The following is a 15,344-nucleotide window of genomic DNA, read 5'->3' on the forward strand; positions in this document are numbered from 1 at the left end:
CCTTTCCAAAACTAAATACTTCCCCTCCCTTCCCCAAAAGTATAATGCTTCCTTCTAATGAAATTATGTAGTAGGACACAAAGAGTCTGGGCAATCCAAGCCATAGCTAGAAACAGTCCATAGACCTATTTTCTACTCCTCCCTTGGCAAATGCAAATGTAATATTTTTTATCACCTTGTTTACTAAGTTCCCAGCTTCCTCCACTCTCCCTAGATCAAATGAATGGATTGTGTAGCTCAGTTTCTGTTTCTTCACTTTCTCCTCCCTACTTCTCTGAGTCTTTTTATTCAGCGAAGCTCTCTTGCTATGTCTGAGAAGGCATTCAAACCAATGATGGGATCTCTGTCACCTGAAGATTTAGGAGCAGTCTGACAAGACAAATCACGTAAGAAATGATTCAGAAATAATTGATCCTGTCTCGTAGCACAGAGACAGATTAAAGAATCTCTTGAAACTCCTTCCATATCGATTTTTTATCAATCTGCTAACAATAATGAGAATTGCTCCCAATCCCACATCGAACTAAGCAGAAAGCTTACCTGAAAGCACTGCTTAGGTACTTTACATACATTCCCTGAATTAACCATATTTTACATGAGGTTTTGAGTGCTCAAAAAGTACAGAGCTGGGTAATAATTGGAATAACAATATATATTTTTAAAAAGCTTATTTTTTTATATCTGAGGTCAGATTTTCAAAATGTATCCCTGAGTAGCTGTTTCATTTGCTACTGCACTTGCAGAGTACTTGGAATATTAAAATAAAAATGAACCATGTGACAAGTACAAATGAAGGGAAAAATGTTTGCTAGGACTTCAGGCTTTAAGAAAGCAACAGGATTTCAGATACATTGTGTCTCTATATTTGTGTGTTCCATTGCATGGTGATCCTCCTTTCTTTTCCTGCTAAAACATTTCATTCTTCCTATGTCTGTATATTTGTTTGTAGTATTTAAGCTGAATTTTAAAGATGATTCGTGCAATAAAGGGCATAATACAACAGAAAATGTGAAACTGGAAAAAAAAAAGTAATTTTTCCTAAAGACTCATGTTAGATAATGAAACCATCTTCCAGAGCACTTATATTATTTAAAGACAGACTGGACAGAGCATCGCAAAGTACTGTGTGTATTTATGTTCTGTGTTGCTAGAAGAATGAATCTGATCATTTAATATTCTTTTAATCTCTAATTTTGACTAAAATTAATGCCTCATCATCAGCAACATTGATTATAGGAGGTAGTAACATAAAGAAGCATTTCTGCTTACAAATTCTGCCTTTATGTCAGATACTAAGCACAGTATTATTGCCAAAAATGTATTTCTGAAACGTTGGGTTTTCAAAAGGAGCTGAGAAAATAGTAGTTTTCTTGCATATGATGACCTCTTTCTTGCTTTCTCTTTTATTACTTTAACACATATAGAGAACTTTTCAAAATGATTAATATAATCTGTTCCTCTTTACTTTGATACATGCAATACAGAAAACAAAGCTCTAAACCAGGATGCTTTTCAGTAATTCATAATTAAATATGCAAATTCCAGAGCTAAATTTGGACATGCAATTATATGACTAATCACATTTCAGAAAGCCAGAAAATTGCAATTGCATGCTTAAGTAGATGGCCAGGCCCCAAACTCACATGGGTGCTCTTGTTCTCTCATTTCAGAAAAAAACAATTGCTTTGCTGTTAAATTGCACCCACTGCAAATTAAATGTGTTTGTATGGGTAATTTGTGTGCCAGCTTAGACATGTCCTTTCTCTTTTATTTTAACAGAAGTTCCACTTCACAAATATGTAGCCCAACAAATTTTAACTTTTCTGTAATTTTATATGCTGCTGACCCTTGACTAAATGTCTTGTTGCTGTAGACTGGCCGTGGATGGACCATACGGATCTGCAACCACAGATGTCTTTCACTACCAAGTGAGTGTGTGCATTGCAGCAGGAAAAAAAACCATTTGCCTCTATTTTAAAATCCATTTGGTACAAATGCTGCAACCCAAACACAGTACTGGCGCTGCAGAAGGTAGGTGGGAAAGGTTATCGCTCCATCATGAAGTTCCACAAATGAGCCTATTTTGCCAGGTTACAGAGACAATTCAGAGCTAGAGACTCACTTAAGTGCTTTAACTCCTTCTCAGAAGCAGTCACCTGCTTTGCAGCTGCCTCAGGAGCTGTTGTGGGGTAGAGTCTCTTGAATTCACTGTCAGTATCCTTAACTGCAGTGGTTTTAGTAAAAGCCGAAGAATCAGATTTTCAATAGCTGCTGGAGATAAACATGGAATGTCTTTAAACGTACACGTTCTTTCATAATGAGAGAGATAGTTAGAGAGCTACAGGAGAAATTTGTCCTCTTTCCTAAAAAAATAAATATTGCAAGGTTGTCTCAGACAGAAATGAAGGGCAGCACTTGCTCCTTGTTCAGCTGCAGGTTTCCTGAGGGCTCTCTGGCTGAGTGTCCTGATCCAGGGTGCTACATTCAGCAACCTCTAGCTGGTTTCGTCACCTTGCAAAATCAGGCTATTAGCCAGCATAGGAGAAAAAAAAAAAAAGCATTTAAGCTCTGGGTGAGTTGCATGTATCAAGGCATATTACTGCCTCAAACCACTTTAATTATTTTTCTGAAAAAATATATTGGGGTCTGTAAAGCATGGATGGCATGAGCTCGATCTGCTAACCTGTTATACAACTTCTGCTAAGGATAGGTGAGGCAGCACTGGGGGAGGACAGACAAAGAACAGATAATGGGTGAAGTAGGGTGAGGGATAAGAAGTTAACAGAAAAAAATCAGCATTAAACATTCTCTTCTCTATCCATCCTGGTGAGTGGTAGCTTGTGGATCTTACAGCTTCTTTTAACTCATTTTCCAATGTAAAAGCTGAATCAGGAACTGTTCAACATTTCACATTTAAGGACAGATGTTGAAATTGCATTGGAGCAAACAGAACTCTGAGATGGTCAGTACATATACAGCTGATTTCAGGACCAAGGGGCTGATCTCTTTAAATGGAAGAGTGTTAAAACTGGCATCTTAATGACAAGCTGCCACTGAAAAAGCATCTGGGATTTTAGTAACTGAGGAGTTGAGGACAGGTTCAAATTGCCAGCAGGGAACTTTGAGGCAGGAAAAGCACTGAGAAAGGAGGGAAATAAAAATGAAAATATGTGCTAGATGTGAAAAGAAGTGTATTTGCAAACACTACCACTGTACCAGAATGATCTTTTCCACTGGAGGGAGAGTTACATATATGTATATACAAGTTATGTATGTATATTATGTATATTCTATATGTAGAGAAGTAAAATTGTTATTATTGTCATTGTTGCTGTTATCTTCAGGGGAGAAGAACATACTTTAACTATGCATTGAGAGTATAGTATACCTCAGGGTATTCATCCATAGCTTAGGGATAATCTTGGGTAACTGCCTACAAAGGTAAGTGCATGGTATGCCTTCTGCCATGGTTTTCTGTGATAGAGTTCAGCTTTTCTGAATTTCTGTGAAATACAAAAGTACCATGATTTCTATATCTCTCTTCTCTATAAATTGGCTTCCTTATTGGTGAAGTGGGAATAGTGATGCTTATTTTTCACAGGTGTTATGAGGCTAAACTTCACTGGTGTTTGTAAAATATTTTGCAAGCCTGGATGAAAGGTGCTGAGGAAGTTCACAGTCTTATTTAAAAAATGTAGCAGTCATTTTTGTTAGAACTATTAATCTCAGGGTAGCTCCACATTTTTTTCCACTGGTTAAAAGCTTCCACTTGTGGTATAATTACAAATAATTTAATCTTCCTCAAAGTATTCAGCACTCTCTTTCTGCCATGGTAAGTACCATAGAAATGTCTATTAAGGAAATAAATAAGAGGTTTTTCTTTTTTTAACAACTTCATTTTGATTTGAGTACAGCTATCATTACACTTATTGAACTAATATTTCTTCGTGTTGCCCACATACGGCTGAGATATAAATACTCACAGCTTCCATAATGTCTGCAGCTGTATAATTTAAAAAACCCAGCAAATCAAAAGGATAAAACATTATCTAATTGATTCTTCAAAATTAAATAGCCTTAGAGCCTTCATTTCCCTATCATTTTTTGTGATGAGGAAGGGCGTTACTACCAGTCATGGCTGGGAAGTTTTTACTGGCCTTAGTTATGCATAAATGATTTTTTTTCACAGTAGTGGTCTCACTTTTCAGATCAATTGCTGCTGAAATTGATAAAATTGTAGTGATCCATCAGATGACAATATTAGCAACCATGCACTTTCTCTTTTACCCTACATAAGAACATAAGAAAGGTCCTATTGGGTCTCACCAAAGATCCATCTAGCCCAATACCTTTTCTCCAACAGTGGCTGTTCATGAATACCTAGGGAAAAGCACACAGACCAGAAAATCATACGGCAATATGTCTTTAGTGGACACCGTCTTGCCTTGAGCAACTTGCAGTAATGTCTTGATACAAGAGCTGCACCTCTGTGTTTAATATCCCTTAGTATATTTTTCTTCCACGAATTTGTCAAATTGCTTTTTGAACCCATGTAGACCTTTGACAGCCACAGTAAGTTCAGCTACATAAAGTGAGGAAAACAAAGACACCCTTTTCCATTTACTTTGAGACTGACCATCCCTGCCTGATGTAACCTTCTGGTTCAAGCTCTACCCCAGCCCACAGCCTTCTCTGCAATACATCTTCTCCCAAAAACCTAAAAACCTGGGCTCTTTTTGGTGCCAAACGTAACCCTCTTGTTGAGCTGTGTTTGAGAGCAGTTTAGGCCTCTTGCTTCAAACTTGGGGGTGTGACTTCGAGCCTTGTCCTGCATTATAGGAATGGCTGCTTGCTGCCACCCTAGCTCTAAATCAGTGCCTTGTGGAGGCTGCCAAACCCCCGTCCCCTGCATGCCCCGGGCTGCAGGCACTGCTGTGCTGCACCTGGGGTGGCTCTCTGGATCAATTAATTAGGCTGAGGAAGATCTCTAATCTTTTTTGGTATGCTACAGCCCACAGGTGGTGAGGTATACCCAGGAGCAGGAAGGACTAGGGTTGCGCAGGGAGGTGCCCAGATGCAGATGTAAGAGGGTTTTGCAGGGACTGGTCACATCTAAGAGGGAGCAGCAAGAGTCAGGGATGAAGGTGCCTGCCTGGGCACCCCCTGCTTTATAATCTTTTACACCCCCTTGGTGAAAAGCTGGCTTTGCCCAGAGCTGCAGCTCCACCTCCCTCTTCAGGGACCAGGGAGAAACAGATGGGTGGTCATCAACAGATAATTATTAATGACTTTCCACATGATGGAAACTGATTAACAAAGTATGTTCTTTCACCTTACAGGAAAGAGGTATTGGAGCACTTGCTCTTGTCTGTTGTACAAAATTCAGGATGTGGGAAACTGAATGATAAATATGCATGCATTGCAAGGGAGCAGAGTACTACAGAAATAAGCGACTACTCAAAACCCGGCATTACAGATCTGATTAATAGCAATACTGCATCTAACTCAATTTGCAAAAAGAGCACTTGGAAAATTTCAGACAGTTTACTTGGGCATGCCATCAAGCTGACAAATGTAGTTGATGGGGGCAGGGTAGGTGGAGACTAATGAAACATAAATCTAAATCAGATTTTAAGGGTCCTAAATAATTGCAGTCAGTTAATAGTATGAGGCTTACAAGAAAAAAATACAGGATTCAGAATAATTATTTAATTATAGAAATGCACTGATGCTGGCTTTATTCTACAGTTTTAATATGGATTAATTTTATTGTGCATTTATTGTATTTTAATTATACATGTAATATGTTGTGCTATGCTATGGTTAGTCAGTGTAAAGAAAGGAAGATTTCTTTGTAAACACTGTTTATTTTAACATATTATACTAGAAGTCCTCTTTGATCTGAGGGAAAAGAAGACCTTTTACCCATAGGCTATCCTTCTTCACTACCTCTTTTCTTTCTAAGATTATAATCATGGCCAAAAATACTTCATATAATGACAGTCTTTCTTCATTACCAAATGCTCTCCACATCTAACATGATAATTAGAAGCAATGCAACGGATACTGCTTTAGCAGAACTGCACCAGGGATGAGCTTAAGGCATTTATGCCGCTTCAGAAAGCTACACCCTGTCTTAAGAGGACTGTGCCAGAGGTGGCTTGACCCAGTTCGGTTAGCCAGATCTGCAACCAACTGAAAGCACTCTTTCGAACTCCATAGCCTAGTATTCTGGAAACCAGTTCCCCTTTTTCCAAGACCACATCATCTCAACTCATCGGCTGGCTTTTCTTCCTTCTTCCCTCAATGTGCTTGGCTCCTGGTTCTGCCCACATGCTCCCAGTTGCTACCCCATGCAGAATTCATTATTCATTTGGAAGCACATGCCTCTTCTCCACACAAGTGTACTAAAGATATATTTCCATAAAATGAACTGCTGAAAAGACTTGAGAAATAAGATGATCAAGTAGAGGCTGGGGGAAGAAATTTCTGACTACAAATCAACAGCCACAGTGTGATACAGACTGACAGCACTCAGTGGCCTGATTTTCAAGGCACTGAGGAGATGGAACAAGTGTGGACTTCAGGATTCAGACACAAAAATCTACATAAAGGTTAAGGCTATAAATCTTGTCCAGTTTTGGTAAATTAATATTAAAATAATAAATATTAAAATAACATTGCTGTTGGTCACAAAAATAAAATGTTATAAAGTTGGTGGCCTTGCTTTTTCCTGATAACCTATGTCAGTGTAAATCAGCAGCAACCCCTCTGTAAAGCAATAAGGTTATATTTAAGGCAAAACATTGAAACAGAAGGGGGAAAGCAAACAGCCAAGGTGGTTGGTACTAAAGTTCCACAGACAGCCCTATTCCTAGGCTGTAAAAATACCCTACTTAACCCTGAATGCTTTATCTCTGCTTCCTGGGATCATTCTTCATTTATATTTCTTACAGAAACCGCAGACAGTCCCTTACAGTACACTAAGATCTATGAAACATCTCAAATTACTGTTAGTCTCTTTTACCAAATCTCCAGTGAAGCATGGTTTTACCACATTTTTCTCCCATCAACTTACCAGAAGTTTGACAACCTAGTACATTAAATCTTCAGGAAAACTCTTTATAGCTTTCTGGTTTCTTCTCTGATTTTTCACTTCAGAAGTGTCTAAATATGCATCTTTATCTCATTGATGATATAGAAAAGGGCTACAATTTCCAAATCATCACAGCTCCCACAATGATTGCCTTGGGGACAGACCTAGATTACCTTTGATACTGAGGTATAATAAAAGACACAGGGGCTGGTGAGCACAGAGATGGGTTGGAGGAAATGAAGGGATTTTGCAAGAAAATAAAAATCAGTCACAATAAAACAAGTTCCAACCATCCCTTTGTCATAAGCTTATACATTGCTTTCCATGCTGTTCCTTTTTCACCTGAAGTTGTGTATTTTTAAACTTCCTCCATGTTTGTGAATTATTTCTTTGGAGCCACTATAAAAATAATTACACTCAAAATTACATTGCCCACAGAGGCCCATTCAAGGTCTGGTGCTCTCTGTTCAAAAGTAACAATGGATTGTGTAGCAAGAGCTACAGAACTCACGTTATAAGAACTGCAATCAGACTTGTCTTGTAATTGTGGTTCAGCCGGGCGTCAGGGTAGTGCCTGGGCAGACACCCAGGGAACTTCAGACATTCATCCCCTGGGTGGTGCGGGAACATCCTGTCCAGTCATCTACGCAGCTGGACCAGCTCAAGACAAGGACCTGACCTGAAACCAGGGGATGGGCTGTGCTCCCAACTCCCTTCACAGCACAGCATTGGTGGAGGAGGTTTCCAGGTGGGAATTTCCAACTGTCCTGAAGACTCTAAGGCAGCTCCTGCTCTGCCTAGGCCAACTGTATGTCTCAGTGTGTTGATTAAGATCCTGGGAGGAGGATCTCACCAGTCCTGAGACTCCCCAGGCAGTCCTTGCTGCAAAATTCACTAAATTGTACATGGATAAGACATTTACAAATGGTCAGAAGAAACTGTTCCTGCAGAAGGGGTCACACAGGACAGTCTTTTATACATAGTTAATTAGCTAGAAGATGCTTTGTATGTAGTTAAGACAATAGATCACAATATATATGCACATGCTGGAGTGGTCTCAATGGTCCCTGGGCTGTAAGAAATGAGCAGAAAAAGGTGCTTGGGGAGCCTCACCTGTTCCAGCTGAAGATGCCACAGCAAGGACACTTGAAATAGAAACTCTGATCATCATCATCATATGGACAGTGACTAATGATCTTGTTTGAAAGATTTTATTCCCTATGCCAGCATTACCTTATGCTGAAATCCTAATAAATTAGCTTTTTTTTTTTTTTTAAACAAACTCTCTGCTCTGTTTGTGACTGACTGCAGTAGAGGACGAATAGACAGAAATAAGCCATAGGAATGATTAAAGGATGGAAAATTAGGCGCTCAGTGACAGATCGCAGGAATGTTTGGTTTATCATAGGATTACAGGATGACTTGATCCCAGCCTCTAACTTCTATCTCGTGAACAAAAAATTAATAACAGGCTCTTCAATCCAAAAGACAACTAAAACAAGATCCAACATATGGGATGAAGCTAGAGAAATCTGGATAAGAAAAACTGTGCAAATTTTTCATAAAGTAGAGTTTTTCAACCAATAGAAAACCAATGATGGGATAGTGCTTCATTTTACCCCTTTGGCAACTTTAAGATTACAGTTTCACGTTTCTCTAGAAATTACGTGCTCCAATTCAAATACAAAATACACTAAAAAAAGAAGTAGGGCCATTCTGTAGCCTGTTTTTTCTACAGAATATCTGACTTGAAGAACATAACTGTATCTTTTGATCAAATGGCATAAGGTCTTGAGAAACAGGAATTCCTTGCTTCTGTGCTGAATGAAACCGAACTTCCATTTTAAACACTACTGAAAATAAATCCAAAATTTCAAAGAATAATCAAGTTATTTGCAACAAATGCAGAGTTACATATTATACATCTAAGTTGAGATGGGAAACTTGTACACTGCCTATCATCTTCACTAGCACATTAATACTCAGTGTTTAAGAAGAAAATTATATTTCTAAAATATAGAAACTACATCATGAAAATGATGTGTAATTATGTTTAAATTTACAGTGGAGAAGAGTCACACACTATGCAGTTAATGAATTGAGCCAATAATTAAGAAGTTCTATTGAAAGTTTACTTCTTGTTAAATCTCTTTACTTTTTTCCTGACAGGTTTATTTTTACTGGATTTGCCGAGACCCATCAGCATTTGAGTGGTTTGCTGATCTTCTGTTCCATTTGGAAACAAAAATGTCTGAAAAAGGGAAAAACGATTTTCTAAGCTACCATATATTTCTTACTGCCTGGGATGAAAGTCAGGTAATAATGAAACTCTTACGAGCCTGAGTTAATGTACCTTGCTTTTCCAGTATGGTAACATATGGAACAGGAACAGCTGAATAAATGATGGATGAAGCAGAGAGACAAAGAATTGTAAATATGAAGACACCCAAGCTGTCTGTTTCCGTCTCATATTTAGGAAAACAGGAATGGAGAAATCAAGCCAGTGATCCTTCCAGTCCTCTGTCATGGCTTGGTCAGTGCTAATTACCAGGTGCTTTGCAGAAAAATACAGAGAGCCTTTCAGGAGCTTGTGAAGGGACATTTTGTTCACAACTTCAAAACGGACTATTGTATAGAAAGTGTCAGTTGTGTTTACTCTTATTATTTAGTATAATTTTTGTTGTTCACATACATGTCCAGTACACTTTTGCTTAGAACATTTTGTCAACAAACTCTATGGACTAAGTCATGTTGTTTGGAAATATATTTTCTCCAGTTGACTTCAAATTTGCCATCTTACCATTTCATTGGATCTTCCCAACTTGAGGAACTTAATCCTTACACTGAGTCAATTTTATTCAACTTCTTTAGTCTTTCCTAGACCCAGAGGACTTGATTTTCTCTCCTCCTTATTTTTAAGGGATCACTCAGATGACACTGTGATGTTAGGCACCTGCCAGAAAAACTCTCACAGGAAAGTCTTTGCTCTACTGTTTTATTTCCTGCTGTCTCTGTGGAATGAAGGACTGTCTATTAGAGATTAAAAAAATAGATTTCATAGAATTTTTCCCTTCTTGCCTCTGCTGCCACAGAAAAAAATGTTGTTTCTTTCTGCTCTTTCTTAGGGCTTGTGTCAAGTAATGAGGTATGTGCATAAAGCTGTATTCAGGAAAATCTGCTTTCACTGTGAACTATATGGCAGTCATAGAAACCAACCACTATGCATTAGGAATATCACAGGGTATTACCTAAAATCCTTTTTGAAACAAACTATTGAGGAACTTAACAAAACACAAAGTTGCCCTTAGCTCTCAACAGTCACCATCCCACTTCCCTCTTGGGCAAACATCCGGCCAGAAGTCAGGCAGGGAAACAACTATTCTTGCTGGGATGTCTGACCCTCTTCACTCATGTGCCCTGCACTTTTCCAAAGTGCCTTCTTCTTCTCTTCAAACCCCGTTACCCAGTCTTCTGTCAGCACTGCCTTGTTATCCTGTGCTGCCAGTTAGGTGACACAGGAGCATCCCTGAAGCTGTTCTGCACTGCTCTTGCACCTGGAGCCCCCAAGCACCCCACCTTTAAGGGTTGTGGGGGAAGTGGCATGCTTTTCAGTGGTTGCTTCTCCTACTCTGACCAAGACCAGGGAACTGTGCTGGGTAACAGCTCCACCTTCCACAAAACTCCCTCATCTTACAGGTCTTACTTATCTTTAGTAAATTCCATTTCATCACGTCTCAAAGTTTGAGCTTCAGCACCAGTAATATTTGGATGACGCTTTACTTTACTTCTCCCTGTCTCACCATATAGATGACCAATAGTCAGACGAAGCTGAACCCAAGCAGGATGGGCAATTTACAACTTCTAGTGCACCTTCCACTTACTGGCAGGTGTTTACTCCTCAGATATAATGTTTGTTCAATGCTTCAAGCTCTCTGTAGATTCCATGTAGGCATCAGATGGCCAAACAAATATAGGACATGTATGCCTCTGCTTGGACAACTAATCATGTTTCAGCCTATTGATCATTGCAATGCCCCTGAGATTCCTAGGCAACATTAATGCAGTGAGCTACAGCAAGGGCTAGCACCAAAAATCCTGGAAAAGTTCCACTTAATGTAAACAGAAATGGACCATCTGCTCAGTGGCACAATTTTGCTGTAAACAATTAAAAAATCCTGCAGTTCCCTGCCTCCTACTCACACCAAACACTTCAAGTTCTTTCTTAGACTATTCCAAGTCCTCCACGACATTGGCTCAAACTAACAAGAAGAACCTTTTAGAAACATGACTTCTTGTGAGAACTGTGCTTGACCAGAATAATTGAGTTGTTAAGCAACATGGAAGACTCATTAGTATGAGAAATATACAATATTCCCAGGAAATGGATCTACATTTCAGCAACCACTTCTGCAAGAGATTATAATGATGCTTAGTTCATGCTAGGGTTTGAATTAAATGCAAAGCCCATTTTTTAACTTAGCTTTCCTCTGGTAATTTCTTGACAGTGATAGTAACGATGATAGTCTGTAGTGAAAACAAGCATATAACTCCTACACAATAGCAACACAATTAGGAGAGATGGTGGTTTTGTTTCTAAATGCACCTGGGAAGTACTAAGATAGCACAGTGATGGGCATAGCATAGGAGCAGAGACAGTAAATGCCCAAGAAAATCAGGATTTGTTTTCCTGATACTGGGAGCTGTGCAGCTCACTTTGTTCAGTGCTTCACCTGAGCTGATCCTCTTTCTGCACCTGCCTTCGCCTGAGCAGAAGAGTCAAACCACTCAGGGTTTTACCCCTGCCAAGCTGGTACATCTGCTGTCTCTCCTATCAGCAGCAGAATGCTCTGGACTTAATTAAGGTGCATACAAATGCCAATATTTATTGCCAAACTCTGTTACAGTACACTTTGTTTCCTTTCCTAAACTCCAACTTGGCATTTAAAATGGTGACTGTCACTTCAGGATCTGCAATGAAAGAAGTGTAGGGTGAGATATTCAAAGGCTGAGAAGAGGTTCAGGAATCTAAGACCTGCCTGTAAAAGTGTCTGAGGCACTTAGGGCCTACCCAGTAAAGACAGGTATTTAACCCCAACTCATTTCAACCATTTCATCTCAGGAACATGAACTCCTGTGAGGTCTCAGGAACTTTTGGAAGTGCTTTTTACACTTATAGTAATTTTGGGAATTTATGAGTACTCCTCTCTCCTCTCCTCTCCTCTCCTCTCCCTCTCCTCTCCCTCTCCTCTCCCTTTCCATTTGGTAATTACAGTTTCCTTTCCCTCATTAATACTTTTGTCTTTGACCACAAAGCTGTCTTATTGCTTTCTCCTCTTACTTGGAGTATACATTGTTGACTCTAAAATTACTAACTTGAAAATTTGCCTTTAGGCTACTCACATAGCCCTACATTATGATGACAAGAAGGATGTAATTACTGGTTTGAGACAGAAGACCTGCTACGGAAGGCCAAACTGGGACAATGAGTTCAAGCAACTAGCTGACAACCATCCTAGGTAAGGCAGGTTGGCTTCTAAGGTTGTTAGGTAACTCTTCTCTCAGCATAAACAGTGGGAGAAGAGAAGTGCAAACCTTTCTAAATGACCATTTTAAAATAATTTAGGGGGTTTTTTTTGCTGTGTGGAAAGAAGATTTATGCTTAATGAAGCTTTTAATGAAGAAATCTCGGAAAGAGAATGCCAATAAAATCTAATTTTTGGACAAGAAAATCTAATATTTAGAAGCATTTCAATATCCTGGCCTTTGTCCAGATATAATTGAAACACACAATCCAATTACTGTTCTGCACAAAGGACAAAGTAGCATTAATTTCCCTTGAAGATGGTTATTAAAGAGATAAACTGTGATTTTTTTTCTTATGATGTCAAGGATATGTTTGTTCTCCTAACATATTTGGCTGCTCTTGCAAGAATATGCTGTTCTGTTATTAGTTCATCTCTGCTGGCAAAGACAGTTCATTTGAACTTGGTGGATTCGCTAGTGGTCTGAGAAAAGCTGCTTTGTTCCTGAAAGCCTTTGAAGGAAGAATTTGAAATATTTTGTGTTCAGCAGTAGAAAATTCCAGAATCTTTGTAACTCTATGATTTCCAAACATTTACCTGCTAATGCAAAATAAAGGCTTGCACTTGGGAGACAGAGATACAAAAAGAAGAATTTTTTTTAAAGATGAAAAAGACCCAAGAAAAAGCTGAAAGGGAGGAGATCAAAGAGAATACAGTAAGCTACAAGAACACCATAAAATTGCAAAAATAACAGTAATAGAGAAACCACTTGATGGAGGTCAAAATAAATACAATAATGAAATACAAGAGATTAAAAATAGAAAAAGGCCAAGAGTAGCAAGTATGATTTTTGAAAGACCTTTTACAGGGATTCTATTGCATAAATAGAGCTTTTAAAGTTATAGTTGGAACATTACCTTTTATTACTTTTGTTAAGTACAACTGAGAAAAATCTGGTTTTCCGATGCTCAGGGAAGGAGATGGGCATTAACTTTCTATACTGGACCTTGTGGTACTTCCTTATAAAGCCAGTGTTAAAGTGACAAAAAAATCTGTATTTGCTTCTGAACCTAGATGACCATGTTTATGGTCAATGTTGAACCTTTTAAAGAAAACCTTGCATGAAATAAGAATTCCTTATGAGAAAAAATTACTGTACCTTTTCTTGCTCTGAGTTACAGAAGGTTCAAGAGGCAAAGAGACTCACGAGTTTCTATTATGTGATGGAACAATCAGGTTTTTTGAGCTGACTAAATTTTGGGTCCCTGCACTTAAGTCCACAGACTTTCCCTTGGCTCCAACAGTGTCTTTTAGTGGATTAGCAGGAATATACCACTCCAGGTTAAACCTACTGCAATGAGCAACAGAGCAATATGGGCACTACTTCTTGCGTCCATGGCTTGGGCACCCAAATCATATCTACAACCCCTCCTTTACAGGAGAAAACTTTCTGAAACTCATGCTGTCTCTTGTCACTTGCACTGCGTTTATGTAGATTGAGCTTTCCCCAGTAGCACAGCATGTGTGTCTATCTGTGTGTACATACACGTTTTAAAGCAATAAATGCTGTGTACTTAGAAGCAAACCCTTCAAGGCATTTTGCAGCAAGTAACCATTTTTCCAGCTCCTTGTAAAGGATGAGTGTGCTTATGAACACAATTTGTTACATTGGTCATGTTCTTATTTCATAAGAACTACCTATTTACAAATTTTACTATTAAATCAGTCACTTAAAAATTGTCCATAGGCAGAAAAGTGTTGGGGGGCGGGGGGGAGAAGAAAGCTCAAAAGTAACTCAGAATTTTGCCTATTTTTTAGGAAAAAAAATTGACTCGGATGGAAAAAAAAGCATTGAAAATTTTCAGCCCAAGCAGCGTGTTGCTTCTCTGATTAAAGAAAGCTATGAAGATCAAAACCAAGGAACTAGTATTTAAAATAGTTTGTGACCTCTAATATAGCAATCCAAATAAATAATGCATAAGACATAACAAATGCTAAAGTATTAGAATAATTATACTGTAATACTTTGCGACAGTAACACAAATTTTGAAAATGTATTTCTCAAAAAGCCATTTCAAAAGATGCAAAGCTGAAGGCAGCCAAAAGGTACAGTTTATCCACTTACTCTGCTACTCTCATGTTTTTGTTGTTCTTGTGATTACAGCAACAGCATCGGAGTATTCTTCTGTGGACCCAAGACTCTCTCTAAGATCCTTCAAAAGACCTGCAACTCATATTCATCAGTTGATCCAAGAGGAGTTCAGTTTCACTATAACAAAGAAAGTTTCTAGGCTCTACTTCTTAACTATATAATGGGTAATAATACCAAAGTGTGTATTTTTTCCTCACTTCCTCCTGTCCTCTACTCATTTTGCAGCATTCAGGCCAGACACTAGGAGCTGTAAATTGAAGTAGATGCATTGACTTCAGTAGAAAAATGCTGTCCTATGACAACTAAAGGTCTGGACCCCATTCTTAGCCTTTCCTTCAAAGAACTGAAGGGGCAATTCGCCATTGCTTACTTAACGATGCTGTGAATCCATCTACATCTGTGTGCAAACAAGCACAAACCACTACCCTTTGAAGAAACAGGCATGAGCAAAATGGGCCCTTAGAACTGCACCTCACTGTTGTCTATGATCAAACTGCTACTGCAGGCAGTACTTGATTCCAAAAAGCCCAAACATTCAAAACATTTTCCTTCCTGGTGTTCTGATATTGCACTT

General features: G+C 38.7%; 1 protein-coding gene across 1 annotated transcript in view; it reads left to right on the forward strand.

Annotated features, from left to right (window-relative positions):
* The window catches only part of LOC104463170 (NADPH oxidase 3-like), a 39,135-nt gene extending 24,226 nt beyond the window's left edge, over positions 1-14,909 (forward strand). Inside the window, 5 exon segments of the mRNA XM_010075427.1 lie at positions 1,874-1,951; positions 1,953-2,031; positions 9,266-9,412; positions 12,488-12,612; positions 14,783-14,909. Coding sequence (XP_010073729.1) covers positions 1,874-1,951; positions 1,953-2,031; positions 9,266-9,412; positions 12,488-12,612; positions 14,783-14,909 — 556 coding nt within the window.
* The last annotated feature ends 435 nt before the right edge of the window (positions 14,910-15,344 follow it).

The sequence above is a fragment of the Pterocles gutturalis genome, unplaced genomic scaffold, assembly GCF_000699245.1.
Source record: "Pterocles gutturalis isolate BGI_N339 unplaced genomic scaffold, ASM69924v1 scaffold3041, whole genome shotgun sequence".
Taxonomy (NCBI): Eukaryota; Metazoa; Chordata; class Aves; order Pterocliformes; family Pteroclidae; genus Pterocles; species Pterocles gutturalis.